Source organism: Camarhynchus parvulus, chromosome 3 (assembly GCF_901933205.1).
Source record: "Camarhynchus parvulus chromosome 3, STF_HiC, whole genome shotgun sequence".
Taxonomy (NCBI): Eukaryota; Metazoa; Chordata; class Aves; order Passeriformes; family Thraupidae; genus Camarhynchus; species Camarhynchus parvulus.
In genome coordinates this window covers 47,109,696-47,127,799 of record NC_044573.1, presented here as the reverse complement: position 1 = coordinate 47,127,799, position 18,104 = coordinate 47,109,696, and the positions used below count along the sequence as shown (strand labels likewise).

The 18,104-nt window shown below is 34.1% G+C and overlaps 1 protein-coding gene across 8 annotated transcripts in view; it reads left to right on the top strand.

The window, feature by feature from the left end:
* Nucleotides 1–18,104, top strand: part of STXBP5 (syntaxin binding protein 5) — a 100,451-nt gene that overhangs the window by 57,581 nt on the left and 24,766 nt on the right. For all 8 annotated transcript variants that reach the window (XM_030946662.1, XM_030946660.1, XM_030946658.1 and 5 more), the window contains exons 10-18: nucleotides 2,281–2,435; nucleotides 3,474–3,546; nucleotides 5,469–5,616; nucleotides 5,845–5,912; nucleotides 6,971–7,011; nucleotides 7,889–8,109; nucleotides 9,598–9,776; nucleotides 11,542–11,667; nucleotides 12,144–12,295. In XM_030946662.1, the coding sequence (XP_030802522.1) occupies nucleotides 2,281–2,435; nucleotides 3,474–3,546; nucleotides 5,469–5,616; nucleotides 5,845–5,912; nucleotides 6,971–7,011; nucleotides 7,889–8,109; nucleotides 9,598–9,776; nucleotides 11,542–11,667; nucleotides 12,144–12,295 (1,163 nt within the window). The remainder of the gene's footprint in view (nucleotides 1–2,280; nucleotides 2,436–3,473; nucleotides 3,547–5,468; nucleotides 5,617–5,844; nucleotides 5,913–6,970; nucleotides 7,012–7,888; nucleotides 8,110–9,597; nucleotides 9,777–11,541; nucleotides 11,668–12,143; nucleotides 12,296–18,104) is intronic.

The following is an 18,104-nucleotide window of genomic DNA, read 5'->3' as shown; positions in this document are numbered from 1 at the left end:
CATTGTTTCAGGTAGGCAAAATGTAATTCCCAAAGGTGAATCAGTCTCATCTATTATACAAAGTACAAATCTTCTACATTTTTATTTTAAATTATGTATTTCTAATTGAAGTGCACTAACCTTTTAATATGTACCACAGCTGAAGGGCAACACTTTTGTTAGAAAATGTGCAGTTTGTGTTCGTGGTAAATCCATGGTTTCATGAAAATATTAAAAATTTATACACAAACTTTTAGTGGTCTTTCTGACAGACTCAAGTCAGGTTTAATCTTTGATTCATTTGTGGAAAATGTGTGACAGATCAGTGTGCTCTATTCTTAGCTCTTCCATTCCTTGCATCTAAAGGATACTGTCTCTGGAAAGCCTGCCCAAAGCAGTTTGATTACCTTGAGAAATAAAACCTGGAGAAGCTGACATACAATTGTCACTGTGATGTACAAAAATTAAAAATTGGAATTTTATTAATGTCAGTTGATCCCAGTGAATCTGCAATTATGATAATTAGTACAAATTGTCCTGGCAGTGTTATTGTTTCGAAAACCTGATGGTTTCTATGGACAAAAAAAATACTGCAGTAAATCATTCCAACGCAATGAGAGCTCCACCAGTATTTTTCTCTTCACTGACATCCTGAAAAATACCAGACTAAGTTCAAGTGTATAATTTTCTTGAAATTTCTTCATGGACCTGACCATGAAAGATTGTGTGAAGTTTCAATATGAAAAGCTGAGATTAAATGAAGACTCAGAGAAAACTTAATCCTCTTCTAGAGATACACTCTGGGCTACTGTTGGAGGCAGGATATTGAACTTGATGGACCCATGGTCTGATTTATGGCTGTTCCTTTGAGGTCGCTTCCTCAGCCAGCAGTGCTCCTTGATCCTGTCAAATCTTGGGTCATAGGTCTTTCTGGAAGATCAAGCAGATTGTGAAATACTTGTAGAAGCTGGAGGCTTATCTCAGTCTGCTTTACCTTCGGTGCTACAAACACAAAATAGATCTCAGCCAAGTCTTAAATTCGTGAACTGCATAAACCAAACCCTTAATATACAGTTTTCAATAATTCTGACATATCTGGTCTCACTTTGTGTTTCAAATGCCAACTATGGAAAGCCATTTAGACATTATGAGAAAGATAGTATTATAGGAAAGGATTTTAAAAAAAAAAAGTTTCCTCTCTTTTTACAATATATCCGCGTGGGGGTTTTTTCTGTATAAATTTTCTCCAGATACTGATATACTAGCTATTTCCAAGGAAGATGCAAATGAAGGATAGAACTTCTACTGAAAGTGAACATAAAAGTAGATCAGAGGCAACTAATAGATGTGCAAAGTGCCTATTTTTCCTTCAGAAATATAATGTGAAATTTCAGGTAATAGTAATAACGAGTAACATTTATGTAAGCTACATACTTACAGTCAGTCTACTCTCTCAAAAGGACTATGTCCTATTTCAAGCATAAGCAGTATTAAAATGAGTCATTCTTGACAATCAGGAAATAAGAAAATACCTGGTAAAATGAACATATTTACTTCATCTTGTTTTTCAACAAATGAAATAGTAAACTGTAAATTATATGCATATTGGAAATATTTGGATGTATTTAAATGTATGTTTCAGCAAAGGCTTTTCAAAAAAGTTTCAAGGGAAGCTTCTAAACTCTTCTCAAGACTAGAAGAGAAATATCTCTGCTTTGCTCTACTCGGCTATTTGATTTTGCAGTAAGAATAAAGAATGACAAAGTAGTTTCTTGAATTTTGTGCATGGTGATGGGGGAAAAACAGATAAAACACGTAGAGTAAGTGTGTGGTGCTGCTTAAAAGATGTTATGTCTTTAAAGCTTACCCAGCAGTTGGTTGCATCTCCAAGACAGACATATTACTGTACAGCAAGTAAATGGGATTATTTCTTCCTGATTTTGCTGAGGTGTTTTGTGTTATGGAAAAATGGGACTGTTGGCAAATCTGAATCTGCAGTTCAGTAGAAAGGAAACAACTTTAAATTAGTGCAATTTAAAAAAAAATCTCATCTTGCCAAGAAGTTATAAAGATTGGTTAAGTCAACAAAATATTTGGAGATGTCTGACTTAAACAAGAGTTAGAGTAAGATTTGAAATACATACCCAAGCTATATATTTGATGAGAGCTGGTTTGCATTATTTTTACTCCATCTCTGCTTAATGATATTTCATTGAATTTTATCATAAGGTTGCAAAACCTGCCCAGTCTCTTTTAGCAGGTTATCCTGATTTGATCCTAAATGCTTCTGCTTTATTCCAGGGAGCCTTTCATCATTCTCTCAGGAGGCTTGTCATATGACACTGTAGGAAGAAGACCCTGTTTAACAGTCATGCATGGGAAAAGTACTGCTGTGCTAGAAATGGATTATTCTATTGTTGATTTTCTAACCCTGTGTGAAACTCCATATCCTAATGGTAGGTTCTGTAAAGATTTTTCCCTGTACCCTGACTTCTTATCGTTGGAGTTTTATCCCATCAGAATATTCTTTACTATTGTCTTTCTGTTTTATCTCTGGGGATCAGACTACAGCAGCAACATCTGTTATTCCTATTGTCTGAAATGGGTTTTACTTGCCAAAACATGAATGGAATAGTTCATTATAAAGCCAATTTTGTGTCTAGAAAAAAGCCAATTACTCATAGCATGGTTTTTCCTTTTTAATCCCAAAAGCATGTGCAGACTAAAAGCATTACAACTTTACGCTGTAGTTACTGGAGCAGATATGTGCATCTCTGGATATTTGGGCACATAAGGCCTTTCCAGTCAGTGCTAAACCATGAGGAGCATTTTATTTATTATTTTTTATTATTTTTAGTGGCTTTATTATTCCCATATTTAGATGGATTTCAAACTAACCTGTAATCTCTCTTTTACAGCAGAGGATTTCTTATCATAGTTTATGTAGTTATTTCAGATGAATAGTCTTATATTGCTGATGATTCCAATGGTTTTAGCTGTCAGCTTCCATCAGAGTATATTAAACTGCTTAGTTTGGAATTTGAGATCTGGCTGAAAGAGGGCAATTTAAACTTTGAAAACTTTTTCAAGTTTCTTATTTTACTGTCGAGTCAGCTGTGTTTTGAGCCATTTTGTAAGGAAGTAAAACTTAAACTCCACTGAATATGAGGAAAAGCAGTTTAGGGGTGGGAGGATGTTATTCAGAAATTGGCTCTTTCACTCATATAACCTGCTTATAGAATTTACTCTGCATGCTCCTTTTTCTGTTATTTGAGCTGTTGAGAATATTGAATAAAAGAACATGATTTTTCCAAACTTAACTTGGATGATTCAGGAGTCTGCATGTATAAAATATACAATAAAATATACAAACTATAGTGATCTAAGTGGTTTTCTAATCTCAGCTGCCAGAGTGCAAGCACTTATTCCATTCTTGAGGCTGTACATGCATGGGCTCCATTTACCAATAGGTAACGTTTTGTTGTTGTTTTCAGACTTTCAGGAACCATACGCTGTAGTTGTTCTCCTAGAAAAAGACTTAGTACTGATTGACCTTGCACAAAATGGGTAAGAATCTTCTTAATCTTTTAAGTCTTTTTAATCATTGGCTCCAGTGATCAGCCTACTGTTCTACTTTATAGCTTTTTAGTCTAACCTAATACCTCAGAAGTTTGAAGAAGTTTGAAGTTTTGGGGATCTTGCAGTTTTGAGGAAGGCAGCAGGGAGGACTGATCAGATAACCCAAGTAATTTTTGCTGTTGTTGTCACTTAAATATTTGCTGATCTTATTGCTAAATAAATTGCTACCTGTATTGCTTAAAGTAACTCCATACTGATGCAATAATATCATATATATAAAATTTGAATGTTAACATCTACTCTCTGGTTTACATCTGTGGTAAGAAATTGCTTAAAAGGAGTATTGTATTGCAGTATTCACAAATAATACCTGCCTAAAACATTATGAATCTCTTGTTGCTTTGCCCATGGAGTAGTCCATACACTGTTATTAGTGGTGATTAAAAATTCTAAACACTACAAAATATTTTTATGAAGGGTATTGAAATTTGTGTAGGCAATAACAACTAACTGTTAAGGGATCAGGAGCAGAGGAGCTAGGTAAGACCTTGGTACTGTTCCTGGTTAAAAATCTCCAATGGTCAATGGAGAAAAATTCTTGTGAAGAACACCCTTCTAAGGCAAAACGAAAACCTGTAAATATTTGTCCTCAAAGTCAATGGTGACGCCTTAGATAATGAAGACTCTATGGAATTTGTAAGAAGATAAAGTTTTGTCCTGATATCTCTGCAGCTATTTAGCAATTTCATTTAGGTTTTCCAAATGTTACATGGCCATGTGCTGTATCCAAAACTTGATTCTGATATACCAAGAACGTGAAGTGTCAGCATTTATATTTAGTTTGAAGTGCCTGAAATTTGAAGTTGTTAAAGCTTATTCTATTTCATACTAAAAGATCTTCAGCAGTTTCTGTTTTTATAGTGGTCTTTGTTATGATTGACTTGCAAACTATTAGGTTTTTGACACCTGAAAAAGAAATAAAATTAATACCAAAAAAATCTACAGGCTTCCTTTTACCTTGTGTTCTCTCAGGGATTTGTCATATTTTGTTAAAGTTAAGCCTCTTCTGCATGTAATTTTTAAAATATATTTGTAGCTTTCCATATAGCTCTGTATAAAGTTCCTGATGCGCAGGATGTTTTCATCTGTTGTTGTTAATTTTTCCTTTAGATGGGTTGAGAAGCTGTGTCTTTTCACCTTCACCAAAAAAGGGGAGATAAAAAAGGGAAAACAATGTATAGCATGTATTTCTCTGGTGATACATGTTCTTTGAACACAGATACATTTACCTCTGTTAGTATGATTGACCTTTTTCCTCATTAAGCCTCTGTCACTTTTCAGATGGAGGTAGTGGTGTGTATGTTCTTCCAATTGGTAATTGAATGTTCCTATTTGTAATTTTCAGAAAGTGATCTTGGAGGTGCAAGTGGATTAAACAAAATTTGTCCATGCAAAATGCTGGACAACTTTCTGTTTTAGTACAATGTGCTAATACCAAGTGAGATGGGAATCTTCCTTCTTCTATGCTAGAAGAATAGACTGAAGAGTCAGACATAAATTTGTAGCTCCAAGTTACTACAAATGAGACTTGATAGCTTAATTTTTTTTCCACAGGCCACTAAATTAGTAACCTTTTGAAAATATAAAATGACAGGGAATAGTAATGTTCTAGAAAAACTCTAAAAACTGTACAAACTTTAGATTCCATCCGGAGAACTACACTATCTTTATAGTGTACTGGATGAGCAGTAAAACTGTCTAGTATATTTGTTCATGATCTAATATGATATGCATTTATTTTTCTCAGTACGAAAAGAATGCCAGCTTAGTCCTTAGTATTTTACTTGTGTTCTGCACTTAAAAAAAAAAATTTCCCTAGATTAACAGTTAGCCTCTTTCTTCTTTTAAAGGTATCCTATCTTTGAGAATCCCTATCCTTTGACTATACATGAGTCTCCGGTTACCTGTTGTGAATATTTTGCTGATTGTCCTGTGGATCTCATACCTGCACTCTATTCAGTTGGTGCTCGACAGAAACGTCAAGGTTACAGCAAGAAGGTACAACATCTACTACACACGTTTCTATTTTAAAATACTGACAACCAGAAGCTCTGAATAACAGGAGTGGCCATACTAGGACCAAAGACCTGACTCAGCCTGCCTTTGACAGTAACTAATAGCAGAGGAGGATATATGTGGCTAATGTCTGGGGAGGATCTGCAGTAATTTGCCTTAACTTTGCACTGTATGATATTTTCTTCCTCAGTGTATTTGTTAATCTTCCAGGAATGGCCTATCAGTGGAGGCAACTGGGGTGTGATCACTCAGAGCTATTCAGAGATCATTATTACAGGGTAAGTGATACCATAGTCTACTAATAACTTTCTTAGCTCATTAAGTAGAAGTGGGAATGTTTTGTTTCTCAGTTAAAATATTGTTTTGTATGAGTGGTTTGAGTGATTCACGAAACTATGATCAGCAGACATGTCCTTGGCATGATCTCCTTGACGTGTTACTGAGAAAGTAAAGCAGAATGTGGAAGGGAAGGTAGTAACAAAATCATAGCAGGTGTTTCACAGGCATTATTATTATTATTATTATTATTATTATTATTATTATTATTATTATTATTATTATTATTATTATTATTAATTGTGATTACATGGGCTTGTTATCAAAGTATCTTGCATCAAAATTGCCTGTTATTCTTTGATTTTTGCAAAATAGCTGAGTATTGTTTTAAAGCTTGGTAGGTCCATTAAGTAGTTCCTGAGCTCAGTTTTCAAAGAGAAGCCAATTTTTTATCTCAAAAAGGACAAGGAATTACTTAAATCTGTTCATTTTGAGACTGATCTTTCTAATAAGGAACATAAGTGAAATTTAATTTATAACTGTGCAGTGTATCACTGAAAGTGAGAGGACTACTAAAGTGTTTTTAGAACAGCCCATTAGCCCTAATCAGGATTACTGTCACCTTGTACTACACATTGCAGGGACTTTGAGACAGTCATGAAAAAATATTGTCATCTGATTCTCAAACTCAAGGCTAAATAAACAAGTTAGGTGACTCATTAACAGTGGGATACTGTATATTTAGGCATCTTCTTTACAAGTGTTGCTCTTAATATAGGGCATCTTTAAAAAACAGTGCATGGTAAGGTGTGTATTTAAAATGGTAACTGAATATGTTACAGTAGGACCATCAAGAAGTTACCTTTCAAATGTTTTTCTAGTCTCTTCTGTCCAAAGTAATTGGAGCACATGTTGGTAAAATATTGGCTTTTAATAAATTGTGAAAATAAAGTGTCACTCAACAGACTAATAAAAATAGAATGTTAACAGTGTACTTTCCCATAGAGGTCAAGCACTCCAACTAATCATTGCATCATCTCTTTTTTTTTATATTTCATAGGCATGCTGATGGATCAATCAAGTTTTGGGATGCATCAGCAAGTAAGTGTTTTCAGTAGAGATTTTTCCTGTGCAGTTTTAGATTTTTCCTCTTCAGTTAAAGGGTCAATTACTTCTGATATTCTACACAGCTCACAGTGAAAAATGCAGCAAGAATTGAAAGTAGAAATGGCACAAAGTTTGATGTTTGAATTGCTCTAGTTGGAACTAACCTTACTCTTGGTACTTAAAAGCTGTTTAAAGCAATCTTGGAATCATCATCAGTTGTCTTTGAAAATGTGTGGAAAACTGGTGAGCTTCCAAAAGGCTAAGGCGTGTGTGGTTGTGGGAGGGAGCAGATGCAATGTATATGTTTAAAACCTGGGAGGAGGACTGCTGGGAGTGTTATAGATCTTTAATTTCAGTTTGGAGTGGGAGTGGAACCTGGGAGAGAGGAGGGGGTAAGGCAAACCTTGCTTGATTGTGTGCTTAAAAATTCTATTCAGCATACATCTGTCAAAAGGAGATTCTGTTAAAGATACTTAGTTTCTTTCTGAAACAGATAAATAAACCTGTTAAGGGAGAAATTGCAAGTATCCTGTTTATTGATTCAAAAACTTTATAGTCTTTTTAATAGGACAGTCTTACAGATGAACTAGGGAAATGTGATACAGGTAAAACCAGTGAAATATGGAAGAGGAGAAAGAATGCTATAATTTAGGTTTTCCTAATGTTGTGATTAGTATTTATAGCAGTTATTTGGGCCATTGATTAGACAATATGCCTGTGAAGTTTGAAATCAGCATGTAGACATTTGCAAAAAAATCTAACACAGAATTAAAATTCCAGTTGAGAAGGATACAATTCAAGAATTACCTAAATCAATATATTGGCTATATGTTTAGATCAAAACTGATTTTTCTCTTTTGCTTTGTTCTAGTAACGTTGCAAGTACTCTATAAGCTAAAAACAGCCAAAGTATTTGAAAAATCACGGAATAAAGATGACAGGCCAAACACAGATATAGTAGATGAAGATCCATATGCTATTCAGATCATCTCATGGTGTCCAGAAAGCAGAATGCTGTGCATAGCTGGAGTTTCTGCACATGTTATTATTTACAGGTTCAGCAAGCAGGAAGTGACAACAGAAGTCATTCCGGTAAAGAGTTATGACCATTTTTTAACTTTGTAGGATTTAGCTATAATAAGACTGTTCTAGCAATTTCTTTGGGGTTTTTTTGTCTTTAATTATATTAGTGAAATGGACAAAAGTAATTGACTCAAAACAGAGATGTGGGTTTTTGGAAAGAATGTAATTAATTATGAAATTCAACAAAAGTAAATATTGCACACAGAGATGGTTTTCAGTGACATTTTGAGGCTTTGCAGCCAATAATCTTTCTTTGGTCTGTCTATGAAAACAAATAGTGGATCAAAACTTGGCTGTATCAAAGGTATAATGATAACAGAAGTGAATGAGCTATGGAGTTGAAGAATTTTGAAGATTTTAGGGAGTTGATCCCTTGAGTCTTCATAATTACCATCTGTCCTGTCAGAACTTCTGCAGTACGCAGAGCTAGAAGAATAAAAATGTGCCAAAAATGCTGTGAAATCTGTTAAGAACTTTGCTGTGTCACTGTTTTATTCTGTATAAGATATAATTATTCTATTACAAGAGTTGAGAAGTTTGTTATTAAATCAGAAACATACAAATTTATGTATTTGAATGTATGAACTAAAACTCAACATTTAATTATAAAGTGTTGCCTATTCTAAGTGTTAATTGCAATATAGTTGGTTTTTTTCTCTCACCTCCTTTTTCCAACACACACACCCTCCCCTCCCTATTCTGCTCACTTGTAAGCTGTAGTTTAAGGACCTGAGGTGTGGGGCTTTTTTGGGGTGTTTTTTTATGTACAAGCACATTCCCTTCTTAGGGAATAGTTTTTTTCTAAGTTTTTATGAATCAGCTCAAATCAAGTTAATCTAGAGTACTCTTTGACATTTAAAAAAATACTACATAGTTCTATAGTCTACGAGTTAAGTTCTATTTTGCAGATGATAATAAAACAGTTGAAAACTTCTTTTACACTGCACTGCAGTTAATTCTGATGTTGTTATAGATTCTGGACAAGGAAACCTAAGTCATGATGAATTTTCAGTTCTTTAAAATGCATGATCCAGTTCAACACAACATCAAACACTGAACTAAGTCAACATGTGTGCAGTATTACATCAGTAAAAATTTAGCAGTCTGTGTGGATTTAGCTCTGTTTTACCATTCCTGAAGTACATAAACCAAGTCATCTTCATAACTAAATATGTATGTCAGCAGAACGATAATTAAATGGGTCCAGTATTTAATTTCTTTCACTATTAAGAAGGAAACTTTTAAAGACTGGAAAATACGTCAGACATTCAAGTTCCAGCAATCTTCAGATATTCAGTCTGTAATAGTATGACTCTGTATTTCTGAATACTACATGTGTCTTTGTTACACTGTCTATTAAACAGTTATCTTTCAAAAGATGGAAAAGTTCTGGATGTCACATTTATCACTACTACCTTCAGTTGCACTTCATTTATTTCATATTCAGTGATTTGAAAGGCAGCCTTTACAGATATTTTTCTTTCCTTTAATTAACAGATGCTGGAAGTACGTCTCCTGTATGAAATAAATGATGTTGAAACTCCAGATGGTGAGCAGGTGCCGCCTGTACCAACTCCAGGCACAGGTTCCAATCCCCAATCCATTGTTCCCCAGTCTCATCCATCTACTAGTAGCAGTTCATCCGATGGACTTCGTGATAATGTCCCATGCTTAAAGTAAGTTTATTCTGTTATACTGTCAGTGAGTCTGAAACATTGCAAGAATATGTCAGAGTATGTGTACTTTGATATCCTTATGGATATGTCATTGCTGGTGAAAATGTTTTATTTTGTAAAGCAAAGTTTTTCAAGTACCTGAAATCTGAGCTCTGCTTTAAGAAATAAATATTGCAATATTATTTTTCTAAACTTTTTAACCTGACTTTAAAAAAAAATCCTTTTCTTTTGGTTTACCTGATTTTAGGAAAATTTGGCATAGATGTTAGCATAACTATAGATGATCATGCCTTAGAGCAAACAGGTTTTAATAGCAGTATTTCCATCACTTTGATATCTTATTGTCCTTGTAATGAACAGGAAAGTTGACGTTTTACTTTAGACCAAGTATATCTGAATATGTCTCATCTCTTAGTTTTGCAGCGCCTTAAGTTTTAGAAGCAAATCAGAAGTAAAAATTCTTACAGATAGCTAGCTGAGTGCTAACTCTTTAGGCTTATAAATAGATTTCTTTTTTTGAAAGTCTTGCAAGGGAACAACTTTGTGTTTTGGAAACAGAATGAATCAAATGTCCCTTTGTCATGGATCTTCACTTTGCATGATGCCTAATAGTGCTCTCATTGTAGGTCTTTGACAAGTTTTTTGATCTTTTTGAATTGTGAGTTTTTTCTGCAAGCTTCTTTGTGTGAGCTTTTACCCATTTCGAGAAATTAGAGTTTAAAAAGTCTTTTTTTTTCCTCCCACAAGAGTGCATTCTGTGACTTATGAGCCATGACTTTTTCTAACACAATATAAGAAATATGTAATGTATATCTAGGGATATAAAGTTAAGTATATACTTTGTTTTCTGAAATTTAAGATCCCAACTTGGATTTTAATTTTTTGAGTGTATTCATCCAGAAAACAGTTCTGATAGGGCTGCTTTATTTGAGTAAGAGTTTTCAAATTGTATTGATTGTACTGAGTTGGAGAGGTGTGTTTCTGAAGGACTGAAGGAAACTCACCTAAGTAGAAAAATTGGAAAATTCTAGACTTATGTAAAATATTTTCAAATAATTTTTCAAATATCAATTTCAAATATCCATTAGTGAGAATAAATGGGTAAAATAAGTGGAATTGAGGAGACAAGAGCTTGTTCTACATAATTTTTTTCATGTAAAAAAATGCAAGACCTAATTTTTTCTGCATAAATTTGTCAGCATGCAAACAAAATCTTTACAGGAGTTTCAATTCCCCCAGTCCCAAGTTCATTGCATACAATTGGTCTACCATTGCAATAATTTCCTTGTTTTCATTTTGGTTTTGCCATATTGTCAGCTTTTTATTTGCATTTATCTTAATACATTGGGCTTCTGTTTCCCTTTTCTTTGTGCTTATTACACATACACCTCTCACCACCTTCTGTTCTCTAAATCAGTTCTTTTGGAAACTCTGAAAAAATGTGTAACACCTTTTTTAGACACTGACTGAGCACCTGTATCTATTAAAGATAAAACAGCCTAATAGCATTGTTATGCCTTGTTCTGAGGATGGAAAAAAAGAAAAATATGTGATCATTGTTCAATGAATTTTCAATTAGGTAGTGAATCAAAAGAAGTGAATTCCTAGTTTCACTGTGGCTTTTTCTTCTGGTTGCTTTTGTTTGCTTTTGGTAATAGTTTTTTCCAACATTTTAAAATGTAGCATGGTCTAGAATTTAATGAACTCTGATCCCATAAGGAAAAAATTGAGACGCTGAGAACGCCATGTTTTGTTTACTTTGCAGAGTCAAAAATTCTCCTCTCAAGCAGTCTCCAGGCTACCAAATCGAGCTCGTTATCCAGCTGGTGTGGGTGAGTGGAGAACCTCCTCAACAGATAACCAGCTTAGCCATCAACTCAGCATATGGCCTGTAAGTGTATTCTGCAGAGTTCTTTCATTATTCCATCACAGTGGTTTAAAACTATCCATTAAAATCAAGTCTCTGTGTGTGTTCACATGAGCTGCACAGCAACATAGAGGTAATCAGTTTCTTGTGCTTCTGAAATTTTGAGTCGTGGCAGATACTGATGATGCTAACAGCAGAGGCAAATCAGCATCATTCTTCCTCACCTGGCGCTGTACAGCCAAGACTAAGTGTCACTTAAGGCTCTGTGTCAGGTAGGTTGGTAAGGACATTGACAGTGATCTGTTCTACTTGGCACCATGTTTTTACAAGAGAACAATTAATCAATACTGCACTCTAAATTGCAAATTTGTAAATAAGTGCAATCAAGGATAATTCCTAAAAATTAGGAAGTATTAAATGCTGAACTGCAAAAAATATTTGTGTGAAACATTACCGACATTTAATTAGCATTGTATTTCCTTTAACTTCTCTTTCTCCAGAGTAGTTTTTGGAAACTGTAATGGTATTGCCATGGTTGATTACCTCCAGAAGACAGTGCTCTTGAATCTAGGCACTATTGAACTGTATGGCTCCAATGATCCCTACCGCAGGGAGCCACGGTCTCCCCGAAAAACTCGGCAACCATCTGGAGGTGAGTAACCCAAAATATATTTTAAGCTCAGAAGAAAGGCACAGTTGGTCATCTAGTCTTTGTTTATATTCAAAGAATACACACTTTCTTCACTGTGGTTTTCTTTCTTCTTGATCTTGTGCTAATGTCACTATTGCAGCTTTGTTAATTCATCTTTCCTTAAAAATTGTTGCTTAGTGGAATCTACTGATGTTTCATACCATTACTTATTTTTCAGTGTAATGTGTATTTTAAGAAAAAAATAAACATTTACAACGGATTTTTGCAGTTTACAAGAATTTACACAGCATGAGGAAGTATCCTGATATTTCTGATAGAGCTAGTACCCATATTACATGTTATCCATTAATGTTTGCAGATAGCCTGTTTGCTTGGATCTTTTGGCTCCTATTTTAAAATTTGACTAGAAATGTCCCTGATGAGCTAAATTATGTCATGTTGTTAATACTGTTATGTTATGCTTGAGAGGAAACCTTTGATTGAAATGAACAAAATAAACTTCTACACATAAACTGGTAAAATAAATCTCTTTGAAATAGAAAAAAAAGGACTTTGATTTTAAAATATGCTGAAGAGTGTTCCTTTTCAGCTAAAATAGAAAGTGACTTTTCAATCAAAATGCAAAGCTTTTTGTAACCAAAAGGAAAATTTAGTATTTTAAAATTTTCTTCTCCCTGATATGTCATGGATAGTCCTAAGTTATTTCAGAAAGCACAAGACATAATAATAAGCTGTTCAAAAAACCCCTTCCTCATGATTGACTGTTAATTTCTTTAAGAGATCCAGAGTAGCATCCTTGTAAGTTCTTCGGGTAATATTTTATTTAAATTGAAATGGATGTTCTAGGAGGTATTTTAGTAAATGAATGGTTTGAAAAAGATCCAGTTAACACCAGTCAGCTTATTTCAACTGAGCAATTGGATGTAAAAATCATTCATACAGAGCAGAGCATACACAGTCGGTATCCTGTCAGATAAAATATTTTCTTGTGTGATATAAACTGTGAGAGAAAGAAATAGCTTTACTGTTTGACTGTGTAAATTTGTCCTGGGAGTAAAGGGCTTAAATTCTGCCTCATTCATGTAGATTATAAAATGCCTTTTGGAGCTTTAAACTTCACTTGCCTTTGTTTTCCTAACTGTTGTTATTTTGATCCAATAAATTGGATTCACATAACTCTGTGTTTCAACTGTGTCTCTAAGATGTTCATGATGAAAGCCCTTTTTGCTCATTAATATAGCTGTTATATGAAGTCATATTTTTTTCATCTTAACTTCTGATACTAACAATCTGCATGGCAATGGCATTTTAATAACCTGGTTGTACAAGTTATTTGGCTGGCTTTTCTGTCTCAAATGTACTGTTAGTGTCTCCGTCTTTCCTTTTCTCATTGCTTCATGAAGGTATGCTGACTGTGGCTTCTTGCATGTGCGGCCTTTCTAACTTATATTCAGAGTCTGTGAAAAAGCTTCGCACCTCTTATATAAGTAAGTCATCTCATGGCATTGAAATATTTTTTGAACATCTGAACTTGATTTTTTGGTTTTGTTCACTCACAGTTATTATTATTTTTAGTTCTTTTTAAGTAATTGTTTTACTTGTAGAAACTGATTTCAATCCATCCTGCATCCATTGTATTTCTCGTTTGTGATATCTTTAAAAGAAATTTAAAGGAATAAAGCAACCATAGTAGTCTCTGTATTTTGTGGTTTTGAATAAATAAATCTCAAAATCAAAAGGAGATCCTATCTTAGAATTTACTGGTGTTTATAGAGCTAAGATCTTACTCAAAAATTTAGTGTTATTTTACTAGAAATTTTCCTTGCTTGGTTCCCTTTCTGGCAGAAAAATCTTCAGAGGTCCACAGTTAGAGTATTAGTAGCAATGATAAGAATAAACATTGTGATTACAGAGAGATTCTTCTTCTAAAAGTGAAAAGTTACTTCTACATAAATGTTGTTTATAGGGATTAAGAGGTGTTTGTGAACAGCCCTGTTCAGTTTCCAAGCAGTTTTGAAGTTCAGGTATCTGTGTGAGGAAGGTACGCCATCAGAACCACGAATTTACCCAAGAGAGTCTGACTTACGACATCATTCACAGCATCCAAGGACCTGGAGAATGTAACGCTTATTTTTTTAAGAGCATAGCATTGTTCATTTTCTTAGGATGCCAGTTTTCTCCAGCCCTCAGGCAGAGGTAGGTAATCTCAGCCCTTTTTTTAATGAAGTAGAGCAGATTAGGCTACTGTAAAAATGGAGTTTAAAAAGAAAAACAACAAACAAACCAAACTGCAAAAGAAACTTGAAATTGTGGTCCAAGTCTTAGTTCTGCCATTTCTTTTCCCCCAACAAGAAAAAAGAAATGCATCTCAGAGGATAGTTTCAAATGCCAAATACTGCTTTCCTCTATAGTCTTTCCTCCTCTACTGCCATGGCAGAAGGGGGGCTAGGCATAAAAGAAATGCCTCCACCTTAAGATAATACATAACTGAAAACCAGGATCTGGCACTGATTGATTATTGTTTTGAAAAAATGAAAAAGATGGGTAGAAATCCCAAAACTAGTAAATATTGTAAAGTTGAATTAACTTGGCCTATTTTATTTAGGAATAAGTTTAAACAAGTTTTGTACCCAAGAGTTAATTTCATAACCACGTAATTCTCTTTCTGTTTACCATCCTGACAGTATCTGGGTTAATTGGAGCTACAGTGGTTTAAAAACTGAAAATAATTTCTTTAGTTATCATTTAACATTTTTCATTATTTGTAGTTCTTTCAGTGTTGCCCAGACTTCAATAATTGCTTCAATAATTTTCCACAAATAATGAGTCTGTTACATTTAAGTACTGCCCTTTGATTTATTTATAGGATTGGAACTATGTGAGATACTCGGAACACCTTTGGATTTTGCATTCTCTCTTTCTTGGACATTCACTATCTGCATTTAGTGTTTTCAAAAATGCAAGGAGCTTATATTTCCTTGTTTTTGCTTTGAAAGATGTGCCTTCATTGAATCTCTATCTTGAAAGCATTTCTATTTTAGTACTTCAAAATTATTTCTATCCATAAATAAGGTATTTTCAATGGCTATAGAACTCATAATCTTCAGGGAGTACTAGTACTTAATATTTAAATATTCCTAGAGAAAGTGTTTTTCTGTCTAATGCAGTTGGTTTAGAAAACTCCAATTCTTTGAGACAACAACAGTGTATTTAAGGAAAAAGAAAAATCATACTAGCTTACATATGCATTTAGGCACAGGCAGCCTGCAACAGAGCAGCATATTGCTATTGTACATTCAGTCACATCCAGAAAAGGCAGGAAGGATTGGTCCTTCCTCATAAAAACCCGGTATTTTATGCTGTATTTTTCAGCATAAAATATCAATTCAATAGATTATCAGTATCTGCCAACACACTTAAGATTTAGTAAATAGTATGTCCTTAATCAAACAATTAAAAATTTACAAAAGCATCTTTTAAAAAATTTCATAGAGTAAGAGTTACGTATCTTCTGAAAAATGAATGGAAATGCAAGATTTTTTTCCCTTCTCTTGTGTTGCAAGAATATGATGTATTTCTCTGTCATCTTATTTTTTCTACTCAGAAAAGAAATTCAGATTCCCGTCTTAAAGCAGCATCTATTTAGAGACAAGGCTCTCTACACTAGCTAGACTGTAAAATGTCATTTCAGGCTAGCTCTACAGATACAAGCTCCCAGTTGGGATCGTGTTTTGGAATTTATCAGTGATTCGTACCAGGTATACTACTCACATGTTTTGGGTGGCAATTTATAGTTTGTGAAGCATGCAGTATATGTGTTTTGTTAAGGCCTACCAGACAGTGTCATCAGTTGCTTGTCAAGGTTAAAAACAAAATCAAAGTTTGCCTTCAGAGTCTAATAGTGAGGGGGGAGGGTGTAGAAAATCAGCTTTGGCCATGTGCCCAAAGACATGAAATGTGTAAGTAAAAGTTTATAGTGTGATGAAAACTATACACGATGGAGGCTTGCACTGTTAGGTGACCTTTGCTTGATGTACTCTTTGCTAAATAAGACAGGAGTCATTAAATCAGCACTGATTAAAAAAATGAGACAGGTCATAATTTCATGATGAAACACCAAAACTTACATAGCTGTTATTTTTTCTTGCTTAGTTCCGTAAGTTCACAGAGAACATGAATCATGACTCTTTTTTTGCAAATTACTGTTGGTGAGAGTTACAAGATTTTATGTGACTCTTTGATTAGTGCAATTTAGTACAACTCTTTAAAAGTTAGGATTTCTTAGTTCTACCAGAAGTAGTTCAGGTTTCTGACAAAAATGAAACAGTTCTTACGTGCATGTGACTTTTTAAAATTTTTATTTTATATCAAAAAGATTTTTGACAGTAATCTATGAGTGATTCGAAAAGTGGGGTGGAGAAAACTGGAAGAAAATACATGCCTGGCACTCTTCTGGAGTTGCTTGGTCATGCTCTTTTTCCCATACCCCCTCACAAACTATTTGAATTTTTAACTTAAATGTCATGGGACCAACATCAGCTGTGGCTGACATCAGCCAAGGCCAAAACTGTATCAGAAAGTTTTATTGTTGGGCTTGGGAGTTTTTTGGACCCTGTTTTTCAGGTTGTTTTTAATTCTAATTTTACATCATATCAAGTTAGTTTTAGTTGTAATTTTTAATTACGCTGTTTTCAGTCAAGTTTTAGGTTCTTCTGAGATACATCTGCTTAAAGCTGGTGCAAAAAACTGACTACTTCTCATGAAGCTTTATATCTCAGTTAATTTCAGCTGTAATTCTGTGGAATTTTTAATGCAGCATGGTAATGATGTCTTCAATGACATTATTTAATTTTTGTAATTTAGAGAGTTTCCAATTTTCTTGCTTCTGGAGTTTGCATAGATAAACTAAAAGCTTATTAGAAGATCACTTGCACATATATTGGTGTTATAGAAGGATATGGTTTGTATTTCTGAAACAGAAACTCTTGGATCAATTTTCTTTTGTAATTCATAGCAATTTGTATGGATACTATAAACCTGAAACCAGAGAATTTTTCCAGGAGTGCTGTCTTGCTCCCAGTGCTTCTATCAGGATACCTGGAGTTTTAAGATGAATAGCAAGAGATTATCTTGCAGCTTTCTTCAGCTTGGTCATAGGCAGACTCTCCTAGTTCACAAACTTAGATCATTCTTGTTATATTCTGTTTGGTTTAATTACAATACAATCATAGCTAAAATTACTTTTCATCTATTCCTGTTCCTTTTCTCTCCTAAGTAATAGCAGTAATGGCTATGAACAGATATCCAAGATTTACATGCCATAATGATTACCACAATGCACACTTATTCTTTTATTAAGATGAATATTAATCAAATTATAGCCTTGATAGTTCCTACAAGGAATTCAAGTGTGCAGGTGTTTTCATTCTTGGCTAAAGACTATTGCTATCAATTCATGAATTTTCATAGGAGAATTTGTACAAGAAGTTAAACTCTTTCTTTGAAGGTAAAGAATTAATCTTTACCTTCAAAGGAAGAGGAAGGTAATCTTTACCTTCAATGGAAAAGAGGAAATTGTGTTCCTGAACTGCATGTATGAATTTGTTTGGTTTGGCTCCTGAGGGTGCAATTACTTCTAAGAGCACAATATGGATTTATACTCCCAGCACAGCTATCATCTAAAACTTATATTGCTTGTGGTGAAAGCAAATTTAGGATTTTTCAAAAATCTTTTTACAAAATCTGTCTAGTTCAAAACATTTAGTCTCCTATGCCTGTTTAAAACTCTGGTGTAAAACTCTGATTATCC